Source organism: Lepidochelys olivacea (genome assembly GCF_965140295.1).
Source record: "Lepidochelys olivacea isolate rLepOli2 genome assembly, chromosome: 19".
Lineage (NCBI taxonomy): Eukaryota > Metazoa > Chordata > Testudines > Cheloniidae > Lepidochelys > Lepidochelys olivacea.
The window spans coordinates 19,597,530-19,624,363 of NC_140429.1; the positions used below are offsets into that span (position 1 = coordinate 19,597,530).

At 46.4% G+C, this 26,834-nt stretch overlaps 1 protein-coding gene across 2 annotated transcripts in view; it reads right to left on the reverse strand.

Annotated features, from left to right (window-relative positions):
* The window catches only part of KDM1A (lysine demethylase 1A), a 183,317-nt gene that overhangs the window by 1,048 nt on the left and 155,435 nt on the right, over positions 1-26,834 (reverse strand). For both annotated transcript variants that reach the window (XM_084652354.1, XM_084652353.1), the window contains 3 exons: positions 12,795-12,909; positions 7,669-7,796; positions 2,101-2,247 (listed from right to left, as the gene is read on the reverse strand). In XM_084652354.1, the coding sequence (XP_084508480.1) occupies positions 2,101-2,247; positions 7,669-7,796; positions 12,795-12,909 (390 nt within the window). The remainder of the gene's footprint in view (positions 1-2,100; positions 2,248-7,668; positions 7,797-12,794; positions 12,910-26,834) is intronic.

Below are 26,834 nucleotides of genomic sequence, written 5' to 3' on the forward strand. Positions count from 1 at the left end.
GCTGGAGAGAGCACAGAATGTTGTGTATTCAACATTGTGTGTTTGATCATTTCCACACCACCACATCTGATTAAAGGCCTGTCTATATTAACAAAAAGAAAAGGAGTACTTGTGGCACCTTAGAAACTAACCAATTTATTAGAGCATAAGCTTTCGTGAGCTACAGCTCACTTCCTCAGATGCATATCGTGGAAATGCATCTGAGGAAGTGAGCTGTAGCTCACGAAAGCTTATGCTCTAATAAATTGGTTAGTCTCTAAGGTGCCACAAGTACTCCTTTTCTTTTTGCGAATACAGACTAACACGGCTGTTACTCTGAAATCTATATTAACACTTACTGCATATTGAGCTGGAGTATAAATCTACTGCGTTTCAGCATACCAAACACACTAAGCATCCCCACTGATGCTGCTGCTGCGCACTAAAAGTTCACTAGTGCACACTGACATACTGTGGTTTGAATAAAGGCAGAGGGGAAAAACCTGAGACAATTAACCGTTTGTGCATTGCAGTCTGTGGTGCAGACTATCCAGCAACATAGCAGGGGCTAAACTAAGCGATTTAACCAACCATAACAGTATTTAGAGAGACTAAATGAGACCCTGGTCCTGGAGCCTCACCGTGTGATGTTCAGAAGCCCCCTGCTTTTAGGGATTCCACCATTTGCTCAATAGGTTAGCAGAAAACAGGACTTTCACTGTGGCTCCTAAAATATGGACACTTCCCTAATCCCTTCAGCTTTATCCCATCACTCCTCACCGTGAAAACATTTTTAAATGATTCTTCAGAGGCATTTCTTTTAACTTATTACAACTCGTTCCTTCCCCCACTGATGTGGTTACATGTTACAGGGTGGCCCCTTGCTACATCATGGCGAAGGTTGAGCTGAGTTGGTATTTTTGTTGCAAATCTTTGTAATGTACCTCAAGCAACTTGGGGGCTGGAAAGACACTTTGTGAATGACACTTATTTCTGTACACGCTTCCTGACAGGCAGATGATGTACTAGAGCGATTTATGCTCATTTCCACACACAACTCTGTTATAACATTATCTACCTCTCAGCTTTTTTCATGGACTAAGATGAGCCAAGTTCTTACTTTTACTTCTTGAACAGGAGGACTGGACTAAGAGCCAAGCACATTCACTGCCATCAGGCATCTGAAACATTTTACCATGAGAAGTAACAGCACAAGAGGAAGTGATTACTGATTGCTCTGATGGAGCCCTTTTCAAAACAGACTTTCCTCTACAGGATCCAGTCAAAAACTTGTTTAAATGGTATGTTCAGAAACATGAACGCTTTATTTTCTAATAAAAGCGGCAAAGAGTCCTGTGGCACCTTATAGACTAACAGACGTATCGGAGCATGAGCTTTCATGGGTAAATACCCACTTTGTCAGATGCATCCAACGAAGTGGGTATTTACCCACGAAAGCTCATGCTCCAGTACGTCTGTTAATCTATACGATGCCACAGGACTCTGTTGCTTTTACAGATCCAGACTAACACGGCTATCCCTCTGAAGCTTATTTTCTAATGAAATTCAGTTACAGTTACCTGGTAGAGTTCTCGAGAGGAATCCGAAGGTTCATTAGTAGAGCTGGTCAAAAAATTTTTGATGGAAGAGTTTTCAGGTGGAGAAAATAGTTTCAAAGTCAAAACTTTTCTATTTTGATGAAAGTTTCAATGGAAAAGTATGAAAACAAATCATTTAATCTTTCTTGTTTCAATAAGGTAAAAAAAATTCTTTCAACCTTTATATTTAATATTGTATATTAGAAAATGTTTATTATTATATATTTTATTATAATGCCTTGACATTACCAAAATGAAATATCTCCATGTTTCCAAATAGACATTTTTTAGAATGTCTGTTCAGAAGAAGTTTCAAAATTTTGACTTTTTCCAATTTAGAACAAAAACAAATTTCGAAATGTTGGAATTTCCCATAGGAAATTCTGTTTTCTGACCAGCTCTAATCGTTAAAGAGTATCTGGAGAATGGATTAATTAGCGAATGCTCCTGTTTCCCAAATGGCTTTTGAAATCCCTATGTTCTCACGCCAGTCATTTCTAATTGCATTTGTAGATTCTCTCACCTGGGGAGCACCTGGAATGGCTGGTCCTGGAGTAATTGGCTGAGCCATCAAGTCATAATCATTTCCAGAAGATCCAGCCGCTACATAAGAATAGGACCCCCGGGCCCAAGGGTCAGCACGCCAACGAGATACCACTGTCTCCTTGGGCTAAGACAAGAAAAGAAGAATGTTGTGTTGTATGTGTCACTAGTTTTACACAAGTAAGTCACAGCAAGTAAAATAAGCATGACACCCCCTAATCAGGGATAGCTCAGTGGTTTGAGCACTGGCCTGCTAAACCCAGGGTTGTGAGTTCAATCCTTGAGGGGGCCATTTAGGGATCTGGGGCAAAAATTGGGGATTTGAGCAGGGGGTTGGGCTAGGTGACCTTCTGCGGCCCCTTCCGACCCCGAGATTCTGTGATATTCTGTGACCCCATGGTGTGTTGCCTGTATTTGGTTTCCCTGTATGTCAAGAACTATTTGCCCCATAGGTTTCATGGATCAGGAAGCTCACTTCTGCAGATATTCTACCAGACACATGTAACAGGACATCAGTACAGAATCTCCACAGAACAGAGAAGATTGGAATCAGATGTTTTAAACAATCACAAAGCAGCGACTTAGCACCTGTTGAGAACTGCAATTACCATGCTGTCTGCGCATGGGAACAGAATTTATGCACTTAAAAATGTGCAAAATGGTAGCACTTCCTACAATTGTGAATGAAAGCAAGAGCACTTCTGAGACTCATGAAGCATCTTAGGGAATATCTTGCCTGACCAAACTGCTTTTGCCAGTTCTAGATCTGGGATGCCACATTATGACCCTGGCCCATATTTAAATTAGAGGGACATTACAGAAAAGAGTTACCTTTTCCGTAACTGGTGTTCTTCAACATGTGTTGCTCATGTGTCCGTTCCACATTAGGTGTGTGTGCTCGCCACGTGCACCGGTGCCGGAAGTATATGTAGGGGAGCGGCGCCCCCCCCCCTCAGTTCCTTCTTGCTGGAAACTCCGACAGTGGGGAAGGAGGGCGGGTTGTGGAATGGACATGAGCAACGTATCTTGAAGGACACCAGATACAGAAAAGGAAACGGTCTTTTCTTCTTTGAGTGCTTGCTCACGTCCATTCCATTGTAGGTGACTCCCAGCAGTTCCCGTGGAGGTGGGTAGGAGTTCACGGCTGCGCAAATTGTAATACAACTCTGCTGAGTGATGGCATAATTAGACATGAACATGTGGACCAAGGACCACGTCATGGCTCTACAGATGTCCTGGATCGGGATGTGCGCCAGGAAGACCGCTGAAGATGCCTGTGCTCTAGTTGAATGGGCCCTGACAATCGGCAGTGGTGGGACCTTTGTTAGCTTGTAACTGGTCTTTATGCAAGAGGTGATCCAATTGGAAATCCTCTGTGAAGAAACTGAAAGGCCCTTCATCCTATCCGCCATAACGATGAAGAGCTGGGTCGGTTTACAGAAACGCTTCGTACGCTCCAGGTAAAAGGCCAAGGCCCTCCGGAGATCCAGCGCATGCAGACACCTCTCCTCAGCAGTCTTGTGCAGCTTGGGACAGAACACAGGCAGGAACATGCCCTTGCTCACATGGAAGGAAAATACCGCCTTCGGTAGGAAGGCTGGGCGGGGCCCCAGCTGGACCATGTCCTTATAAAACACTATGTAAGGCGGTTCTGAGGTCAAGGCCTTAAATCTCAGACTTGTCTCGCCGATGTCACCGCCACCAGGAAAGTGACCTTCTGGGACAAGTAGGAAAGGGAGCAGGAGCCTAGCGGGTCGAAAGGCGGGCTGATGAGCCTGGAAATGACCAGGTTAAGGTCCCACTGCAGGACAGGGGCCCATACTGGTGGGGAAAGCCTCGAGGCCCCTCAGGAACCTGAAGGTCATGTCATGAGAAAAGACCGTCTGACCTTGGATCGGCTGGTGGAACACGGAGATGGCCGCAAGGTGCACTCTAATGGAAGAATGCGCCAGACCCTGGGTCCTGAGGTGCAGTAAATAGTCCAAGATGGACATTTCTTCTTCGCGTTCCTCAGTGCAGTCTCTCTCCGATGCCCAGCAGGAAAACCTTGTCCACTTGGCCAGGTAAGTTAGTCTCATGGATATCTTCCTACTTCCGAGGAGGACCTGCTGGACCTCCTCTGAGCAGGTATGCTCCTCCAGGTTCAACCATGGAGCATCCATGCCAAGAGGTTTAGAGACTCAAGGGTGGGGTGTAGGAGCTGACCATGATCCTGTGACAGCAGGTCCCAACGGTAGGGAAGGGGCCAGGGAGGGGCCACCGCCATGTTCATGAGCATGCTGAATCAGTGCAGGCGAGGCCACGCAGGGGAGATCACAATAAGCTGTGCCTTGCCCCTTTTGATCTTTACTAAGACGCAGCTGACCAGAGGAATCAGAGGGAATGTGTACATCAGATCCTCAGCACACGACAGGAGGAAGGCATCAGAGAGGGAGCCCTTGCTCAGGCCCTGCTGGGAGCAAAACCAATGGCACTTTCTGTTTCGCCTGGTGGCAAACAGATCTCCTTTGGGAATTCCCCACCTCTAGAAGATTACGCAGGCCACCTCCAGGTGGAGCAACCACTTGTGGTGAGAGGAGAAGTCCCTGCTGAGGTGATCTGCTAGGTGATGCCGTGGAGGCGACCAGCTTCCAGATGGATACCGTGGCTGATGCAGAAGTCCCAGAGACGGAGAGCCTCTTGGCAGATAGCCAACAGATGCGCTCCTCCTTGCCTGTTCATGTAGAACACCAAAGTCATATTGTCCATTAGGACTCTCACTGCTTTGTCCAACAGGTGCAGCAGGAAGACCCCGCAAGCTAGCCGGACCGCTCTGAGCTTCTTGACATTTATGTGTAACGTTGTCTCCTCCGAGGTCCACATCCCCTGGGTCCGGAGTTGTCTGAGGCACACCCCCAAACAAGGTCCAAAGCTTCTGACACTAGCTCGACATATGGAGTGGGACTGTCAAACAGGACTCCTTCTAGGACCTTCTTGTGCTCAGTCCACCACCACAGTGAGGTGAGAACCGCTGGAGGAATGGTTACGATCTCTTTCAGGTGGTCCCTGGATTGGGAATGGGCTGACGCCAGCCATTGCTGCAGAGCCTGCAAGCGGAGCCTGGCATGGCGGACCACATATGTGAAAACTGCCATGTGGCCTAGCAGGTGCAGGCAAACCCTGGCCATTGTCAGGGGAAATGTGGACACTTCCGCGATGAGGTCCATCAGGGCCTGAAACCTGTCTAACGGAAGGAGCGCTCTCGCCTGGGTCGAGTCAAGCATGGCCCCGATGAATTCTATCCTTTGAGCTGGAACTAACATGGACTTTCTGTGGTTGACCAGCAGTCCCAAGGAATGGCACGTGGCTTGTAATATAGTGACATTACTTTGGACCTGAGCCTTGGAGCTGTCTTAGACCAGCCAGTAATCAAGGTACGGGTAAACCGGGATACCCCGATGCCTGAGGTAGGCCGCAACTACTGCCATGCATTTGATAAACACTCTTGGTGCTGTAGCCAGGCCAAACGGAAGGACCACAAACTGGCAGTGGGCTGAACTAACCATAAAACGGAGAAAGCCAGTGTGTCCTGGGAAGATCGCTATGTGAAAGTATGCATCTTTTAAGTCGAGGGCGGCATATCTGTCTCCCAGATCCAGGGAGGGGATAATGGAGGCCAGGGAGACCATGCAAAACTTTAGCTTCCTTAGGTATCTTTTGAGGTCTCACAGGTCCAGGAAGGGAAGCAGACCACCCTTAGCCTTTGGGATCAGAAAATACCAGGAACAGAAACCCTTGTTTCGGTAAGGAGGTGAGTGATTGTAGAGGGCTCCAATGTGTCTGCCTCCCTAACTCAGAGGCATGACAGTGTCGAGCGGGTGAGTGGTGATGGGACGTCCCCCACGATGGGGATCAGTACTGTTGGGGTGAGGACAGATGGAAAGGTCCCAAGGTGGCCTTACCCCAAGATCTGGGCACTGCCAGGAGCATCAGGATTTCCTGCACAGCCTGGAGTGCTTCAGGTGTCCCTGGCACCTGAAGCTGATGAAGGCCCGCCTCTGTGTCCGGGCTTCCAGGCAAGGAACAGGGTGGGTTGCATCGCTCGACATGAGCTGAGGCCCAACTTCCCTATGGGGGAGATGAGCCACTCAGCGCGGGTCTTAGCTCACCCACAGCCCTGTCCTTCCCCTTGCAGGGAATAGGAGACCATCCCCTACCAGGCTTCTTTGATTTCTTGGCTGGGGCTGAGGACAGGGATCAGTGCCGGTGGGGCACCACACACCGATGCCATGGTGCTGGGTGCCGAGTTGGACCTTTGCTCCGGGGCCAGAGTGAGCGCCAACTCCATCAGGAGCGCTTGGAGTCTGATTTCAAACTCTTTCTTAGTCCTAGGTTTAAAAGACTTGCAGATTCAACACTTATCACTTACGTGCCCTTCACCGAGGCACCTGAGACAGCTACTATGCAGATTGCCTCTGGGCATGGGCCATTTGCAGCGACTGCAGGGCTTAAAGTCTGGGGACCGGGGCATGCCCTGTCCCCCAGCTAAGTCCCTGACTGGACTAAGAAAACTAACTATTGCTAAGGGCTAACTAACTCAGTTACTATCTATGAACACTAACTTTACAAGAACTCTACACACCTAATGTGAAATGGACATGAGCAAGCACTCGAAGAAGAATCTGATATTGCAGGGGTGGCCAACCTGTGGCTCCAGAGCAAAATACGGCTCTTCAGAAGTTAATATGCGGCTCCTTGTACAGGTACCGACTCTGGGGCTGGAGCTACAGGCACCAACTTTCCAATGTGGCGGGGGGTGCTCACTGCTCAACCCCTGGCTCTGCCACAACTCCACCCCTTCCCGCCCCCTTCTTTGCTGTGCCCTCGCTCCTCCCCCCAGAGCCTCCTGCACCCCACGAAACAGCTGATCAGGAGGTGCGGGGAGGGAGGGGGAGGCGCTGTGAATGGGGGCACGTGACGAGCTGATGGGGGGATAGGGAGGGTGGGGCCCGCTGATGTACTCTTGTGGCTCTCTGGCAATGTACATTGATAAATTCTGGATCCTTCTCAGGCTCAGGTTGGCCACCCCGGGATATTGTGATAAATGTATCAAAGATGTAAACATTGTGCTAGGTCAGTTAGGATCCTCTGTGCTAAATGTATTAACAATTGGTCATTCTTTCACAAAAATTGCTATCCTTGCCCTGATCCTAGTCCAAAGATAGAATTCCTGACTTAATTTATGTACATGTGGCCATTTTAGTTTACACAATTTTAAGACTTGTCAGATTAAGTGTGGCCCTGGAGAATGAACAATTCAAAACCCATCTAAAGTCCTACAATGTCTTTGACATTTTGAAAAATGGTTATGGTCTTGATAGATTCACTCCATAAACAGGTCCTAGAAAAGAACAGCTGGCACTCCCATATACCATGGAGGCATTCAAACACCGATGCAAACAGTGGCATAAATATCTAGTACAGACAGGTAGATAATACAATCAATTATCTAGGATTCGTATGTTTTCTAGGACTCAGACTGATACACAAAATGGAGTGAGAGTAGTACCTGGGGGACAGCACTGCTGCCAAAGATGCCTTTGAGAATTGCAAGGCAGCGCCCAACGATGACATCATCACTGATGTTTTCCATGATCCCAGCTGCTTCTCCTGCTACTAAGGCCAAGAGAATTGGAGCTAAGGAGGAGGAGGAAAAACAATGCATCAAGGTGCTGGCAGATTCTTTTAAATTATGCACAAAGTACTTTAATTTAGAAAAATGTGGAACAGAACCTAAATTTTCAGGACAAACCAAACCCAATAAAATTACAAAATGGCCTTAAGTCACCAAGAGCCAGGCAAGCCACCACAGTGCAAATACTTCACTTTGAAATACGTGAGATAAGGTTACATTATAATTAATATGGACATTTTGTTAGTTTCTTAGCTGGGACAATCCGAATGATGGGAATGTTAAATATCACTGTTTATAACCTGCTTAGGAAAGATTAAGTTGGTAAAAGAGATGGGGGTGGCCCTCATTAAAGACACCATTGCTTTTTTAAAATGGGGAATCATGGTGTGTATCTAGTGGGGCTCCAGAGGAACTGGTACTGTGCCTGATGGTAGTCAACACTTTTATGAATGATCTGCAAATAAAGACAAAATCATTGATGACACAGACTGGCAGAGTGGTAAACGATGAAGACAGGACTGTCATACAGAGTGATCTGGATTGCTTGGTAAAGGGAAGTTACTTACCCTTTTGTAACAGGAGTTCTTTGAGATGTGTGTTCCCTACCTGTATTCCACTGTGGATACGTGTGTAGTCCATGCACTTGAGACTAGAGAATTCTAGCAAGTAGTGTCTGTTAGTCTGTGCCCCTGCTTGCCTCAGTCAGTGCTGAGGACATAATGAGGGATGCAGACCAATAACTCTCCAGTTCTTCCTCTTACCGTGAATAAGAGAAGATCTGAAGCAGAAGGGAAGGATGGCAGGTAGTGGAATACCGATAGGGACCATACATCTCAAAAAACTCCAGTTACAAAGGGTAAGTAACTTTCCTTTCCTCCTCTTCAAGTGCTGGTCCCTCTGAGTATTCCACTGTAGGTGACTGACAAGCAGTACTCAGAGAAGGGTGCGTGTATATAGGTGGTACGGCCACTTGCAGAACTGCTCTCCCAAAGGATGAGTCAGCAGAGGAAGCTTGGACCAAAATGTGATGTCTCCTGCATGGATGGAACCATAGTGCTGCCTTGCAAACATGAAGCAGAGATACTTCTTGAAGTGATTCTGCTGAGGCTGCCTAAGTTCTCATGGCTCGCTCCCCATGTGGAGCAGGAAGGTGTACTAACTGATACAATAAGATACAGCCAGAGATCCATTTGGAGACCCTCTGGTAGGAAATTGCTTGTCCTTGACCTCATTCCACTTTGGCAAAGAACAGCCTAGGTGACTTTCTGGTCTGTTTTGTTCTCCATTGGTAAAATGCCAAAGTTCATCTCACATTGAGGGAGCAGTCTTTTCTCAATGCTGGGGGTATGGGGCTTTAGAAAGAACATAGGTAAGTGGATAGTCTAGTTTATGTGAAATTCCAAAGCTTCTTTAGGGCTGGGAATTTTGGATGCAGTCATAGTGAGATCTTGTCTTTATGAAATACAGGAGGGTCTGCCATGAGGGCTTCCAGTTCACCTACTCCTCTGACTGAGGTGATGGAAACAAGGAAAGCAACCTCCATAGACAGGTGAAGCATCAAACTTCAGGTAGCCAGGGGTTCAAATACTAACTTAAGGTCCAACTGCGGGGTTGGTCTTATTACTGGTGGGAAAGTTCTAATTCAGCCCCTTTAAGAACCAAGAGATGAACCTGTATTGAGCTAAGGGAAAGACTTGTCATCTTGAGGGTAAGGAGGTAATCCAAAAGAACTGTTTGACAAGTTTTGAAATAAATGTTCTAGGTCTGACACCCAAGCATGAGGTGGAGAGCTTCTAGGTTGAGATGTCTGTCCTCGCCTTCCTCTTGAATCAAGAGGTCCGGAAAGGGATGAATAACGATGGACGGCTGGCCCGACATATGCAGGAGACCTGGAAACCAGAACTGCCTTGGCCATTTGGGCACAAGAATAACTCGTACTCTGTCCTGTTGAATGTTCTGCAGTACTCGTCTTGACAACGCCTTGGCTGGGATGACTTAGTTGGGATTGGTCCTGCTTTGAGCAGGGGGTTGGACTAGATACCTCCTGAGGTCTCTTGCAACCCTAATCTTCTATGATTCTACCTGAGAAAGCAGGAGGATAGGAGGAAAGGCATAGTTCAAACTGTCTGTTGAGGGAATAGAGAGCATTACCTCTAAAAAGTAGTCCTGAGCTCCCCTGGAACAGTATATGCTGCATTTCCTGTTTGTGTACGGAAGGGTTCCCCACTGAGAGAAAATGCGGTTCACCACTGAGCTGTGTAACTTCCACTCTTGGTCAGTGGCAAAGTGCTAGCTGAGGCTGTCTGCCAGCAAATTCTTGGCTCCTGGGAGGTATGGTGCTGATGGGATGAAGTGGTTCTCTATATACCAGTTCCATAAACTGACTGCTTCGATACACAGGGGAATGGATCTCGCTCCTCCCTAGTTTTTAAGGTAGATTACAATTGTCATATTGATTGACATTAGGAGAATGTGATGAAATTGGATTAATGGCATGCTTGTCACACTGCTCTGAATTCCAGGAGATTTACATGCATCCTGGTTTCCAGGGGCACCCAAGTGTCACCTGCTGTGTGATCATCCATGTGAGTCCCCACCCTACAAAGAGGCATCTGTGATTATGGTCTTCTTGGGTGTGGGAGATAGGAAATGAATGCCCATGCACACTTGTGCATGATCTTCCCACCAGCTCAGAGATACTCTTATCTTGATGGGGATTGTCACTAAAGTATTCATGCTGTATTTGCTTGGGACATATACTGTGTGAAGCCAACCCTGTAGGCAGCGGAGGTAAAGTCTAGTGAATGGCATTACTTAAGTACATGATGTCATGTGACCCAAGAGAAAAAGGCAAATCCAGTCACATGTCCATGGGTTGTGCATAATCTGACCTATCAGTCTGCTTCTGGCTTAGAGTCAGTCTGTAGAGAGATAAGCCTTTGCCCTGAGTGAGTCTAAAGTTGCTCCTATGAAATCTGTAGTCTAGGTTTCAGTCAATAGACTTTTTCATGTTCACGGAGATTCCCAAGGATGGTAGGAGACAGAACAGCAAAAAGATTGATGTTATGACTTCTGAACATGTCATGCCTGTAAGAAGCTTGCCATCTAGATACAGGAAGATGGTGAAACTACCCCATCTGATATGTGCTGGTATTACAGAAAATACTTTTGCGAAGACCCTGGGTGCAGTTGCTAGACTGAACCAAAGTATCCTGTATTGACAGTAGTCAGGACCTATCACAAATCTGAAAATCTTCTGTAGGAAGGGTGACTATCAACATGACAGCATGCGTCTTTCATATTGAGAACTGTGAACTATGTCTTTCTAGTGCTGGTATTATCGATGCCAAGGTAACCGTGTGGAATTTTATCGTGTCAATAAAGATACAGACTTGGGTACCACTGGTCCTGAGGCGGGGGTGTGTGTGTGTGTGTCTCCATTTGAATGGATGAGATTGGTAGTAAGGAGACTCTTGAACTCATTTAGGCAGATCTACCTCATTGCAGGGAAGATTGTTCCACTGGTACATCTGACTATCCTGATGATGAGAGTCCAATTCCATTGGCAGTAGCATTGGTATCTATGTTGGGAAGCCAGAGCTAGCAGACGGAATCAGAGATGAACTTCCACCTGGTGAAGGGCGGTCCTGACAATAGGAGAGATTGCAGATCCACAAAGATGGAGATATCCTTAGGAGTGGTGTAGAATATTGGCACCTTAGAAGGCTGTAGCATGTTGCCTCATGCTGCCAGAGTCAGTGTAAAGGGACTCTTGGTAATCAGTGGTTCGTTACATGGTTGACATACTACCGCCCACGAAGGAGCCTCCGACATGTGGTCATAGTCGGTATTGATGGTTCACGGTCTTTGGCTCCCAGTGCTTAGTTGGTAGTAAAGTCAATGATGATGCAGGAAGCAATACTGAAGAAGCTGTGCTCTTACGCGCCTTCTGATCATGGCTACAAGGCTTAGGAGGACCTAAATCCTTGTGTCCTGGGTCCAAGGAGTTCTTTAGGGATCCCTTCTCTTAAATATAGGAGGGGATCTATTTTTATGCCTCCGAGCGTCTTTCACTCTTGTGAGAAGGCCCAGTCAAAGGGTCCTTCGCTCTAGGCATTCCCATTCCTGAGCCAGACTGAGATAGGAGGTGCCCTCCTCTGTCTCTCCGGTCCATATACACAGGGGTTCTCCCTGATGTGGATCTGACTGAGGCTTCATGGCGTGTTAGATTAGGTGCTTCCAAAGGTGGAGTTCCTGTACCTGACATGTTCAGCTGGGAAAGGAGCAGCCAATACTGCACTTAGCAGAGATATGAGCTTCTCTGAGATAGCAGAGGCAGACTGGTGGTCATCACTGACAGAAAAGGAGTAGGGGCAGAAGAAGCAATTCTTAACGCCTGGGCATAATCTAAGTCCTGCACTGGGGAGCAAATGCTGATGGGTGGCCAGGATGTATGCAGGAGACTTGGGAACCAGAACTGCTTGGGCCATTTGAGCAGGGTGAGAATGACTCATGTTCTGTCCTGCTGAATCTTCTGCAGTACTTGAGGAAGGGTGGGGATTCTTACTACTATCTGAACTTCAGCAGTAAGGAGGAACTGAAGAAGCATCAGTCTGTTTTACCCCCAATGCCCTTGGCACAGACCACAAGGAGAGCAGGGATGCTGGCACAGACCTACAGACACTACTTGCTAGAATTTTCTGGTCTTGGGCGCATTGAGATTATGAATACCCACTGTGAAATACACACAGGGACCAGCACTCAAAGAACAACCTGAACTCTATTTCCAGCTCTGCCACTGACCTGCTTGACTTTTGGAAAGTCACTACTCCTCTCTGCCTTAGTTTGTCCATCTGTAAAATGGAGGTAGTGATACTTTCTTCTAAAATCTACTGATGAAAAGCACTAAGTTTTATTATGATCATCATCAAATGGCTTTTTCTAGTTCTGTTACTGTGAAAAAGAAAATGACAATAAAACTGAACACCCAATACATTTACCTTTATAGAGATTCCAGAATAGAAAAAGTTCTCCTCTGCTGGCAGTAGTGCTGCCAACATGACCAAACAAATTGACACTTGGATCCCAGAAGACACGGTCAAAACATAATACCACCTAAAAATGAGAGGACTCAAGAGTTAAGAGGACCCAAAACTGAACATAATCATTCTCTGTACAGCTTTTAATGAGGGGAAATCTCAGGCGGCTATTAAAATTCAGTGAATACAAAGTCACTTATCTATATACCGCCTTTCCATACAAAAGCATCCCAAGGTAGTTTGCAACCTGATTAAAAAGCTATGGCACAGAGATCACTTCACCCACTGGGTAACAGTGCATACCACCACACAATAGTTTAGAACAAGATGTGAGGAAGAACTCCCTAACTAAAAATGTAGGGAGAATTTGGTAGTGAAATTCTTTTTATTTAAAAGTGTGAACCCTTGCAGAAAGTGCCACGGGATCTTTAATATCCACAATAGGTTGTAAGCCTCATTTGCATGTTTGTCAATACAATGTCACTGAACTATGCCAGGGCAATGGTTCAGTACTTACTGAATATAAACGCCCAACATTACAACCCAAGTTACCATACCGACTATGGTCTTGCTTATACATTCTTGTAGGCACTCTTAACGGTCTGGGTATCTAGCACATTGAATGTTTCACAGACTATGATTAAATTAGGAAGGTTGCTTGGAACTAGAGAGTCATCTGGATTAGCAGTGCAGGTACACTATAGTATCAGTTTAACTTCCACCTACAGTTACACATATAAACCCGTTCTGTCATAAGACAAACTACTTGAAAATTCAAAGACAAGCAAGAAGGTAGGATGAGAAGTGTGGATCTGTAGAGGAGATTAAAATCCATGTTAAGAAAAAAGAATGAAATAATTAGCTAGTAAGGAAGGCCTGATCAAATTACTGTGGAGGAAGAAGAGCAGGAAAGGAAAATAGTTAGACAACTTGAGCACACTCAAAAATCTGGTCTTTCACTGATGAGTTTTCAAAAACCATGAAAATACAGGGATATACTAAAGATTGAAGTAAATTAGTAGTTATTAATACTTATCTTACGAAAAGGAAATGTGTGACATTTGCTATCACAGTCCTTGAATTCTTATTTACATTCCCAGTAAAACAGAAAGAATGATTACTTAACTTACAATAACTGCGGTTCAAGATGTGTTGTCTGCAGCTTTCACTTTTGGTGCATGTGTTCCTCATGTGCATCAATACTGGATTCTTTTTGAAAAGCAATCCATCTGTGGCTGCACCTGTCCCTTGGCTGCCCTCTTGCTCCCCACAGCCAACTTCAACCATCACTCAGGTCCTTTGCCAATAAAGAATCCTACAGTAGTAGAACTCCAAATCAGTGGGGAAGGAGAGCAAGCCATGGACTCCGTGTGGATAACACATCTCAAAGAACCACAGTTACTGTAAGATAGGTAAGCATTCTCTCCAAGTGATTGTCCATAGATTCCATTCTTGGTGATTAACAAACAGTTGCCCAGTTGCTTGGAGATGGGCAAGAGGAGTGCTACTTGAAGAGTGATTGCAGGACAGCCCTACCAAAATCAGCATCCAATCTGGAAGCTTGGACGGGGGAACAGCAAGTGGAAAGTCTGTGGACCTAGCTCCGCACGGCTGGTCTACATACATCCCTGCATGCTCTAAGGTATGGAAAATGTTATCCAAACAGATAGCAGAGGCTGCCTGAGCCTTAGTGGAATAAAGTCTAATAAGACCAGAGGAATCTTTTATAGGTAACTTCTGCTCCAATGGTGCCTTATGAGAAGGGTCATAAGGTTGGGAACAAGGTTGGGAAAGGGGGTTGGAACCACCTGAAACCAGATGAGATACCCCTGGCTCATGACCTTGAGGGCCAACCAGTCATCCTAGCCCAGGCATCTTTAAGTGGTTGAAATGGTCAAGTTAGGACTTCAGCGCAGACATCACATTTGTTGCCTGTTGGACATGCCAGACAGTGAAGTAGCTGAGGAAGCAGGAGAGGATTGATTCCAGAAATCTCGGTCTCTTCCTTGGGAGGCTTTGTGTATCTTTGCTGAGGGTAGTATTTGGTGAGGATATTTGCCTATAGAAAGGCTGGTGACTCTGTGACTTCAGCTACAGTGCTAGAATATACAGTCCCAGAGATTGAAACACTTTGAGGAGAAGAAAGTGATCAGGAACAGTCAGCACGGGTTCACCGAGGGCAAGTCATGCCTGATTAAACTAACTGCCTTCTATGACGAGATAACTGGCTCTATGGATGAGGGGAAAGCAGTGGACGTGTTATTCCTTGACTTTAGCAAAGCTTTTGATACGGTCTCCCACAGTATTCTTGCCAGCAAGCTAAAGTAGTATGGGCCGGATGAATGGACTATAAGGTGGACAGAAAGCTGGCTAAATCATCGGGCTCAACGGGTAGTGATCAATGGCTCCATGTCTAGTTGGCAGCCGGTATCAAGCAGAGTGCCCCAAGGGTCGGTCCTGGGGCCGGTTTTGTTCAATATTTTCATTAATGATCTGGAGGATGGTGTGGACTGCACCCTCAACAAGTTTGCAGATGACACTAAACTGGGAGGAGTGGCAGATATGCTATAGGGTAGGGATAGGATACAAAGGGACCTAGACAAATTAGAGAATTGGGCCAAAAGAAATCTGATGAGGTTCAAAAAGAACAAGTGCAGTGTCCTGTACTTAGGACAGAAGAATCCCATGCACCGCTACAGACTAGGGACTGAGTGGCTAGGCAGCAGTTCTGCTGAAAAGGACCTAGGGATTACAGTGGACGAGAAGCTGGATATGAGTCAACAGTGTGCCCTTGTTGCCAAGAAGGCTAACGGCATTTTGGGCTGTATAAGTAGGAGCATTGCCAGCAGATCGAGGGACGTGATCATTCCCCTCTACTTGGCATGGGTGAGGCCATCTGGAGTACTGTGTCCAGTTTTCAGCCCCACACTACAAGAAGGATGTGGAAAAATTGGAAAGAGCCCAGCAGAGGGCAACAAAAATGATTAGGGGGCTGGAGCATATGATTTATGAAGGAACTGGGATTATTTAGTCTGTGGAAGAGAAGAATGAGGGGGGCTTTGATAGCTGCTTTCAACTACCTGAAAGGGGGTTCCAAAGAGGATGGATTTAGACTGTTCTCAGTGTAGCAGATGACATAACAAGGAGTAATGGTTTCAAGTTGCAATGGGGGAGGTTTACGTTGGATATTAGGAAAAACTTTTTCACTAGGAGGGTGGTGAAGTACTGGAATGGATTACCTAGGGAGGTGGTGGAATTGCCTTCCTTAGAGATTTTCAAGATCAGGCTTGACAAAGCCCTGGCTGGGATGATTTAGTTGGGGGTTGGTCCTGCTTTGAGCAGGGGGTTGGACTAGATGACCTTCTGAGGTTCCTTCCAACCCTGATATTATATGATTGCAAGGTCATTTGCAAATCCTTAAGTGTACAGAGCATCTCCTCCGTACCACTGTTGAATAGCTCATTGCCCTCAAACTGGAGGTCCCCAATGGGCACCTGAACCTCCTTCAGAATCTCAGATGCCTGTAGCCAGGAGGACCACCTCATAGTAAAGGAAACGGTCATCATTCTCAGTGCTGTGTTAGATGTATCCAGTGCAGCTTCAAGTGATGTTCTGGTCATGAGCTGACCTTAGGATATGAGGGATTTCATCTCCTCCCGGTAATCTTCTGGTAGTTTGCCCACAAAGTTAGAGAGCCCTTTCCAGATTAAAAAGTCACATTTTGAGAGTAGAGATTGGTAGCTGGGTACTCTCATTTGCAGGCTCATCAACAAGTAAACCTTCAAGACAAAAAACTAACATTTTGGGTTCTTTGTGCAAAGGGTAGACTTTGGAAGACCCTGCTCTATGGATTTTGCTTGAACCGCAAGGGAGCCCGGCACAGGATACTGGTAGAAATACCTGAAGGCACTTGATAGGGAGGTTCAGTATTCTTGGAAGTAGCAAGAATTGAAGCTGGCACATGCCAGATTATCATGGCATGTGAGAGAAGCCTTTGATTTGTGGGCATCACCAGTTTCCCTGGAATCTCAGTCTGGAGGATGTTGAGAAGATTGCGCTGCTTCTTCTGGATAGATTCATAGATTCCAAGGCAAGAAGGCACCATTGTGATCATGTAGTCTGGCCTCCTGTATAACAAGGATATCCAGCACTGTCTTCATTAGGTCTTGGAAATCCACTGAAGTTGCAGAGGGCCTCATCCAGAGAGGAATATAAAATGGGAGGTGGTGCTGCATGTTCCTGTTCTGGGGAGTAATCATCCTCACCTTCCATTAGTTGGGGTTTAATCAAGCAAGAAGTTTAGGAAGGTTGTATCTGCTCCCTAGGCGAAGGAGATCTGGCCCTTGGGACTGTGGAGGCTCTCTCCTGAATATGGATTCCCACTCCAAGAGGACCAATAGGGTAATGGTTGATAAGGGTAGTGAAGGGGAAGACACATGAGCAGGTATCAGCCAGGCTGTTCCCTGTGCAAACCAGAAGACTTTATGGCATCCCTAAGGGATAAATTCCTGAACTCCCTTCCAGACTTCCAGTGCACTAACCATGGAGATGATGGGGCATGCACAGGGAAGGACTACATTCCTCTGAGGATGAGGAGTAAAGGAAGTTGTGGTCATGTCAGGAGTACATTGTCTAGTGTAAGTAGACGGGGTCAGGGACAGTAGCTGAGGATTTGGCAAAAACCTCTCTTAGGGCTTGCCCACATTGGGGGGGCGGGGGAGGCATCATGATGATTAACTTCACAGTGTCTCTCGCTGGTCTGCTCTTTGCTTTTTTGAATAAGGCCATTCAGAGGTAGTGTATCATCATCGGCAGTCAGGACAGCCTACAGGAGATACAGAGGGGATTATTATCCAGATTGCACCCAGATGTCCCTCACTAAACTCTGATATCATGTAAGCACCTCCAAGGCACAACAAAATTGCAAAGTCAAACTGGAAACGATTTCCAACACCCCACAGCCTCCAAGACACAACTGCAAATGCAAACAGGGTACACTGCAGATACAAAAATTCCATTCTAGACCCCCCACACATACCACTTACCATCTCTGAGGACCCCCCAAGTCTGGGGAAAAGCTCAGAGAGGTGAAATAAGAAATATATTTAAAATGCTGTAATTGATTCTCTGAAATATGAACAACAACTACTTGTTTTTCTCCCCTAGTCTTCTAGCCCTGGCACCTGCAGCAGCCAGACCATCAAGGACAGGGACTTTATCAACAGCTGAGCAGCTCGCTAACTTGAGGGGGATGAAACTGAGAACCTGCAATAAAATGTTAACAGACCTCCTTGCAGAATGCCCCCCAAAACTGAGGTAGTATTTGAGGTCAGAGAGGAAAGAGACCGGGAGCTATCCAGACAGTGCATTGTAGTGGCCAGAAACACTAAAAAGAAAGACAGGGGCATGCAGAATCAACTCCTAGAGGTGATACAGAAGCAGAATGCTTTGCTGCAGTGCATGCAGCTAGCAGGCTCCCAGACAGTCCAGCACTCTCAACCGTGTTCTGCAGCCCCTGAACCAAAATCGGTTACCTACCTTTTGTAACTGTTGTTCTTCGAGATGTGTTGCTTATGTCCATTCCATGCTAGGTGTGCATGTGCCCATGTGCACCGTCATCAGAATTTTTGCCTTAGTGGTATCTATAGGGCAGGCTCTGGTGCCCTCTGGAGTCCCGTACTCATCACCAATATATGAGGCGCCACCAGCCCTAGGCCCTCTCTCAGTTCCTTCTTGCCGGCAACTCTGATAGAGGGGCAAGGAGGGCGGGTCATGGAATGGACACGAGCAAGATAGAGGGGCAAGGAGGGCGGGTCATGGAATGGACACAAGCAACACATCCCAAACAACAGCTGTTATGAAAGTTTAATAACTGTTTTTTCTTCTTCGAGTGCTTGCTCATTTCGATTCCATGCTAGGTGACTCACAAGCAGCATCCCTGGATGTGTGCTCAGAGTTCACGGATTAGCAGTTTGCAACACTGCTCTACCGAAGCTCACATCATCCCAGGCCTGCTGGGTGATGGCATAATGAGATGCAAAAGTATGGATAGATGGCTACATAGAGGCTCTACAGATGTCTTAAATTGGCACCTGGGCAAAGAAAGCTGATGATGAAGCCTGTGCTCTGGTGGAACGGGCAGTTTACAATCGCTGGCGGTGACACTTTTGCCTGTTCATAACAAAACTTGATGCAGACTGTTATCCAGAAAGAGATTCTTTGAGCGGAAACAGGTAGACCTTTCATTTTGCCTGCTGCTGTGACAAAAAGCTGCGCTGACTTATAAAACGGCTTAGCTCTTTCAATGTAAAAGGCCAGTGCTCACCTAACACCCAGAGTATGCAACCTGCGCTCCTCACCAGATTTATGAGGTTTTGGTGGAAAGACTTGCAGAAATATGTCCTGATTGTTGTGAAACTGCGACACCTTCAGTAAAAAAGCTGTAAGCGCTCTGATTTCGGAGACCCTTTGGGCTGAAGTGATTGCCATCAGGAAGGAGACCTTCCATGAGAGGAGTAGGAGGGAACAAGAGGCCAATGGCTTAAAGGGTGGCACTGTGAGCTTTGACAGTACTAGATTCAGGTCCCAAGGTGGGACAGGGTCACGAACTTGAGGGTAAAGTTGCTCCAGACCTTTCAGAAACCTGACCGTCATGTGATGGGAAAAAACCGACCTGCCCTGGATTGGAGGTTGTCAAGGGGACTAACTGATGAAAGGATCAGGCTTTGGTGCTTGATATGCAAAAGGTAGTCCAGAATCAACTGTAGCAAGGCCTGGTCAAGCAAAAGATTCTGGTCCAAGGCCCAACATGCAAAACGCTTCCACTTGGCTAGGTAGGTCGCCCTGGTAGAGGGTTTTCTGCTACCCATCAGGACCTGCTGAACTTGTGCCGAGCATGCTTCCTCTTCCACATTTAGCCCAGCAGCAGCTATGCTGTCAGGTGCAGGGCTGCGAGGTTCAGGTTCAGCAGTTGGCCATGGTTCTGGGAGAGTAAGTCCAGCCAGAGTGGTAGTTCTGTAGGTTCCACTATCGAGTGCGCCAACAGCTTCCCGAACCAGTGCTGGCAGGGCCACCCGGCACTATCAGGATTACCTTCGCCTTGTCCCACTTGATCTTCACGAGAACCCTGACCATGGGAGTAAAACTGCATCGGAAAGGGAGCTTTTGTTGAGCCCATGAATTGAACACAAGTTGTGGTACTTCCCAGGTGGACCTATTCGCATCCAGACAGAACAGGGAGTCCCCTGACCTCTGGAAGATCACACTGGCCACTTCTGGGTATGACCTCTCAGAGTGAGACAAGAAGGTCCTGCTGAGGTGATCTGCTAGCACGTTCCTGGCCCCAGGGCGGTGGAAGGCCACCAGATGAATGGCATGCTGCACACAGAAGCCCGATAACCAGAGAGCCTGTTGGCAAAGGGCTGATGAGCAGGCTCTGCCTTACTTGCTGATATAGACCATTGCGTTGGTATTGTCTGTTTAGGATTTGAACCACCTTGCCCATCAGGTGGAGGAGGAATGCATGACAGGCCAAGAGTATTGCCCTGAGCTCCCTGATGTTTACGTGTAGAGAGCTATCTTCCTGCGACCAGCGACCATGCATGCAAAGTTGAGCTCCCCAACCCAGGTCTGAAGCATAGGAGACCAAAATCACTGAAGGGAACTGCTTCCAATACCAAACTGGGGTCCATCCATCATTCCAGGGGCGACTGGATGTATTCCGGTACCATGACCACCCGGGCTAGATAGTGTCTGTTGGGAAGGTAGACCAACACCAGCCACACCTACAGGAGTCTGAAATGGAGTTGCGCATGCCGGACCACTTAAGTACAAATTGCCATATGGCCCAACAGCTTGAGGCACATGCAGGCAGTCGTGAGAGGGGGGTCTCTCATGTGGAAGATCAAGCTTGAAATGGCCTGGAAACAGGACTTTGGCAGAAAGGCTTTGGCCTGTATAGAGTCAAGGATCGCTCCTATGAACTCTATCTGCTGAACGGGGGTCAGAGTTGATTTCTGCTCGTTTATCAGCAGGCCCAGATCCCGACAGGTGGGGTGCACCAGATCGAGGCTTCTTTGCACCTGGGCCTGTGACCTTCCCTTGACGAGCCAGTCATCGAAATACAGGTAAATCTGTACTCCTCGGCGTCTCAGGTAAGTAGCCACTGTCACCATGCACTTTGTGAAAACCCATGGGGTGGACGAGAGGCCAAAGGACAGCACCGTGAATTGGAAATGGTGTTGGCCCACCATAAAATGGAGTTTCTGTGTTCATGGAAAATGGATATATAAAAAATAGGCGTCCTTTAAGTCAAGTGCAGTGTACCAGTCTCCTGGATCCAGGGAGTGGATGATGGAGGCCAGGGACACCACGCAAAACTTCAACTTCTTGAGATATTTGTTAAGGCAACGCAGGTCTAGAATGGGTCTGAGGCCCTGTTTGGCCTTCGGGATTAGGAAATATCAGGAACAGAACCCTTTCCCCCTTCATGTCTTGAGGGACCTCCTCTACTGCCCCTAGCTGTAGGAGAGTTTCCACTTCCTGAACAAGGAGTTCCTAGAAGGGTCCCCGAAGAGGGATGGCAGAAAACTGTAGGGTACAGCCCGATGCTATTGTGTTGAGCACCCAACTATCTGACATCAATCAGGCCCATGCAGCCAGGAAAGGACACAACCGGTTCAAAAACAAATGGGGGGTGGGGAGGTGGGGTGATTCTGAAGTTAGACTGGGGCACTGTCCGCGAGCGCACCATCAAAATGCCTACCGTGGCCGCCCTGCAGGACCAGACTGGGCAGGCGAGGAGGATGAAGCACGACAATGGCGTTTAAACCCTTTATCCCATTCCTTTCTCTTATTGGTGCCTTGTCGCAGCAGCCCCCAAGAGCTGGGCGGTGGAGGTAGCTGGTACTGATTCCGAACAGTTTACGGCATGTAAAGGCCCAGCGAACGTAACTTAGTCCGAGAGTCCTTCAGGCCGTGCAGCTTAGCATCAGTCTGCTCCGAGAAGAGAGCATTCCCTTCAAATGGGAGGTCCTGAACGGACAACTGCATCTCCTGGGAGAGCCCTAAGGATTGCAGATACGAAATGCACTTCATGACCACAGCAGAGGCTACAACTCTGGCTGCAGAGTCAGCCGCATTCCACGCCACCTGGAGAGAGCCTCTAGCCACTGCCTTGCCCTTCTCCAGAATGGATGCATACTGCAGACCGAGTCCTGTGGAAGAGAGTCTCTGAACGTATTGAGGGAGTCCCACAAATTAAAACTGTATCTCCCCAACAGGGCCTGATGGTTTGACACCCAGAGCTGGATACTGGCTGTTGGAATAAACCTTTCTCCCAAAAAGGTCTAACTTCTTTGCATCTCTGGGAGGGCTCAGGAGTTTCGACATCGAAGTGGCCCCATGATGATCCAGGGTGGGCAGGTGGTCCATACAGGGTCCTTTGCTCACCACATTCTTTCACTTGCACCGATGCAGATATGCTCAGAGTCAAGTCGAAGCGGGATGGCTCCGATACTGGACAAAGCGCAGCCTCCATGAGGAGGGCTTTCAGGCATATTTACCGTCCTTTCTGGGTCCTTGGCCTAAAGTTTTTGCAAATTCTGTACATCTCCTTTATGTGCGTCTCCCCCAAACATTTCAGGCAGTCATTGTGAGGGTTGCTAACCGGCATCAGCTTATGGCAAGCTGAGCAAGGTTTGAAGCCCGGGAACTGGGACATGCCCCGTCCTTTTGGGTACTCTTAACTAACACTACTTATTAACTAAAATAAACTATGTACAAGAGAAGAACAGTGAGTAATGAAGAAAAAAACGCTATCACACTTGCGGATACAAGAGGAAAGGCGCTCTGACGACCGTCACAAGCAGTAAGAAGAAACTGACAAGGCATAGGGCCGGTGGCGCTTCACATACTGTTACATGAGAGCAGGACTCCAGAGGGCGCCAGGGCTGGCCCTACAGATACTGCTAAAGCAAAAAATACCTATCATGGAATCAACATGAGAAAGCACTCGAAGAAGAATATAGGGTACTGGGATCACCAGCATATGTTCCTCACTGTACCTCCACAGCCATACTCCCAGATGCCATTCCCCTCCCTGGGCCAAGTTCAGAGCAGTGAGAACAATTGCACCTGGGAGCTCAGCTTCTTCGAGCCATCTAACACACCTGATGAGTTTGAGCCCCTAAACACTGAAAGGGAGAAGAACAAGAGGAGGCAGAGTGACTTGGAGCCTCCTGCTCACTTTTTGTGTGCTGCCCTCCACTGAACTGTGTCCCTTTAAAGCAGTGTTTTAATTTATAGATTACAAGGCCAGAAGGTCCCTTTGGGAAAAATCTAGTCTGACCTCCTGTATAACACAGGCCATAGAACTTCCCCACAAGAAGAGGTTATTGACCTTGTACAGTAACTGCTTTTCTTCCTGTGAGTGCTCCACTTCAGGTGTGCATGTGCCTCTCAATCCTTGATCAGACATTTTCAGCTAGCAGCATCTGTTGGGCCCACACATGTAACCTAAGCCGCCTCCTGTCAGACACCGAGGTTATATAGGAGTACGTGGGCAAACCACCCGCAGTTCCTTCTCTACCCAACATCCCTTAGGGAACACTCTAAAGCGGAGGGGAAGGGAGATGGGAGTGGAGCACCCATAAGGACACACATCTCAAAGAACCACAGATAGAGCACAAGGTGAGAAACCTCTTCTTCTTCTTCTAGTAGTGTCCCTATGGGTGCTCCACCTCAGGGGACTTCCAAGCAGTATTCTGACAGGAGGAGGAGGGAGCTTCAGAAAAACATCCAGAACTAAAGATAATACTACAGAACAGAGGGTCGCATCGGATCTGGCAGCCTGGACAAGGGCATAAAGTTGGGTAAAGATATTTATTGAAACCCAGGTAGCAGTCTTACCTATTTTGGAAATTGTTACATTCTTCAGTAATGTTGTAAGATGTTGCCTGAGAACTGGGCAAATGTGCTATCACTGCATGAGGGGGTTGAGCACCTGCGGTCTCATAAGTGACAATACAACCAGATATCCATTTTGACAGTCTCTAAGTAGAGACAGAGAATCCCCGGCCTCTATCTATGATGGAGATGAAGAGCCTAAGAGATCTTCAGAATTGCCTGGTCCTATCCAAATAGAAGGCCAAAACTCTTCTAACATCCAGGGTATGCAAATAGGATTCCTGTTGAGAATTATGAGGTTTCAGAAAATATACTGGTAGATGGATGGATTGATTAAGGTGGAAATCCTACAGAACTTTATATAAGAATTTAGGATGTGGGTGTAAGGAGACTTTATCCTTGAAGTGTAACAGCCGTGTTAGTCTGTATTCGCAAAAAGAAAAGGAGTACTTGTGGCACCTTAGAGACTAACCAATTTATTTGAGCATAAGCTTTCGTGAGCTACAGCTCACTTCATCGCATCCAATGAAGTGAGCTGTAGCTCACAAAAGCTTAACCAATTTATTTGAGCATATCTCTAAGGTGCCATAAGTACTCCTTTTCTTTTATCCTTGAAGAACATCATAAAGGGTCTGCCATTAAGGCCCCAATTTACCCAACTCTACAAGCAAAAGTGAGGGCAACTAAGAAGGTATTGGAAATTATCCTGGCCTACAATAAAGTGTAGGTATTTCTTGTGTGATGGGCTTAATTGATATATGAAAATAGGTATCTTGTAGGTCAGGGCTGAAAACCAATCCCCTTCCTCCAATAAGAGAATTGTAGTTGCCAGAGTCACCATCCTGAACCTTTAAAGTTTCATGTGCTTTAAGTGTCTTAGATCGGCCTCCCTCCTCCTTTGGCACAAGGAAATACTCTGAGTAGAACTTCTTGCCTTGCGGGGGGAAGGGATCAGTTCTATTGCTTCTAGCTGGAGGAGAGAGTCAAACTGTTGTCTTAACACAAACTCAAGAGACAGGTCCTGAAGAGGGATGGGGAAGGAGGTGGGGATGAGAGGGCATGATGTAAAACGGATGGTATAGTCAGATGTTATGACCTCCATGACCCACTTTTCCTTGGTGGTCAGTTTCCAGGCCTGCTGGATAACAGGAAGGCAGTCCCCTAAACGGGAGAGATGCTCCAATGGGCGCAAGTGTCACTCCAATATGACTTCAGAGGATGGGTGCTCAGTGCTGTCTGAAAAATCAGACTCCTCTAAGGCATCTTAAGTTTTTTGCCCAAAAATTGAGGTACCCCAAATCACTAGGCCTGAATATTTAGAGAATAAACAGCACTGTAAGATTTTGTTCAGAATAGACCTTGCCAAATAATTATTAAATTAGCAGATGAAAGGAAAGCAGTTATCATATTTGAATTTTAGTAAGGGATTTTATTTAATGTTACATTTTGAAAGACAGCCCTTAAAATTTATTTTCATAGTCTTGCATCGAACAATGTTGACTGATATTGGCTGTAGAAACAACAAAAGCAGAGAAAAATAGTGAATTAGAGATTGGATGAAGGCAGTATTGAACACCAGATTATCTTCCTTGATAGTCTAGAAGAGGAAGTCAACAATGTAGTAATTAAACTCACAGCTGATATTAAATTGGGAGTAAATGCAAACACCAATGAGGACAAATAATGCAAAATGACAGAGAGGTTTGAAATATGGGAAGAAAATTAAAAAATATGCAGCTTGGAAAAATGCAGATAAATACATTTAGGGAAAACTTATCTGAAACACACAGACTCAAGGGAAGTAGTAAATTCTGATAGATCTGGGGCAGAGATACAGCAAAGTAAATATGTCTCTCCAATAGCACATAACAGCAAAAAAAAAAAAAAAAAAAAAAAAAAAGAGCTATATGAATGGGGCTTCACACACAAATAGCACAGGATAGGGATGTAAAACTCCCTCTGTGTACCGCTCTGGCATGACTGCCTCAAACATTGCACCCAATTCTTGACATCACTTTACTAGAAAGATATTGACAAATCACAGGGAGTTCAGAGAGGAGCAACAATAATTATCAGGAGACTTGAAGGAGAGACTAGAGATGAATGATTAAAATAGCTAAAAACCTAATGCTTGACTAATTGATTATTAATGTAAAAGGGGGGGAGGGACACAAAAGGTAAGATTCTACAAATACTAGAAGGATGAAAACATCAACAAGGCAGAGAACTTATTGTGGAGATACAAGGAGGTATAACTTGCAATTACAGGCATTAAATTAAGTCTGCAGAAATTTTAACAGTCAAACATTTAGATTTAGGGAAATCAATTAGGTTGCAGAATAGAACCTGAGAAATTTAAAACAAGACAGGGAGCAAACATACAATAGCAAACAACTCCACAACAGCAGAGAGGGCAAAAGACACCTAACTAGGTCTTTTCAGTTCTAACTAAGATTAAGGACAGTCGATACCGGGGACCCTATTCAATATGCAGTGCAACCTGCCAGGTCTGCCTCACCTCTCTTTTTAATCACACCTCCTCTCCCAATCCACCAGACTGTGTATTCAGCAAGAGTAAATGCTCACCGCAGGTGTTCAGACCTTCTCGTGGTCATTTAACATCTTTCAGCCCAAAGCAGAAATGCCGTCTGATTCCAGATTAGAGCAGTTGAGAGGCATTAAAATTACTGAGCGAGTCTGAATCCCTGCAGATGAGCAGAATGCATGATTGTGACCAAAAAAGGGGACAGACAAGAACCTTTTGTCCAAAACAGCTCAGGAACATAGTGGAAGATCCTCTGCCTTCCGGCTGTGATCTCTCCAAGAGGGGAGAAGCAAGACAAATTTGAAATTCAGTGGGGATCCTTCAGTATGAAAAGGTCTCACCTATTTTTGCCACATTCTACAATGTCCTGGAAATATTATAAAGGATCATAATTAAGTTTTAATTTTCCCATTACAGAGGTACATCTTCTACTCCTGGGGGAATGCTGCACCACTGCACAATTCAGAATTTATGCAGATTTCCATGTTTTCCCTGCAGATTCGGGGCTGCAGAGCTACTGGTTACCACTAGGGGCTGCTGAGCTCTGCAGA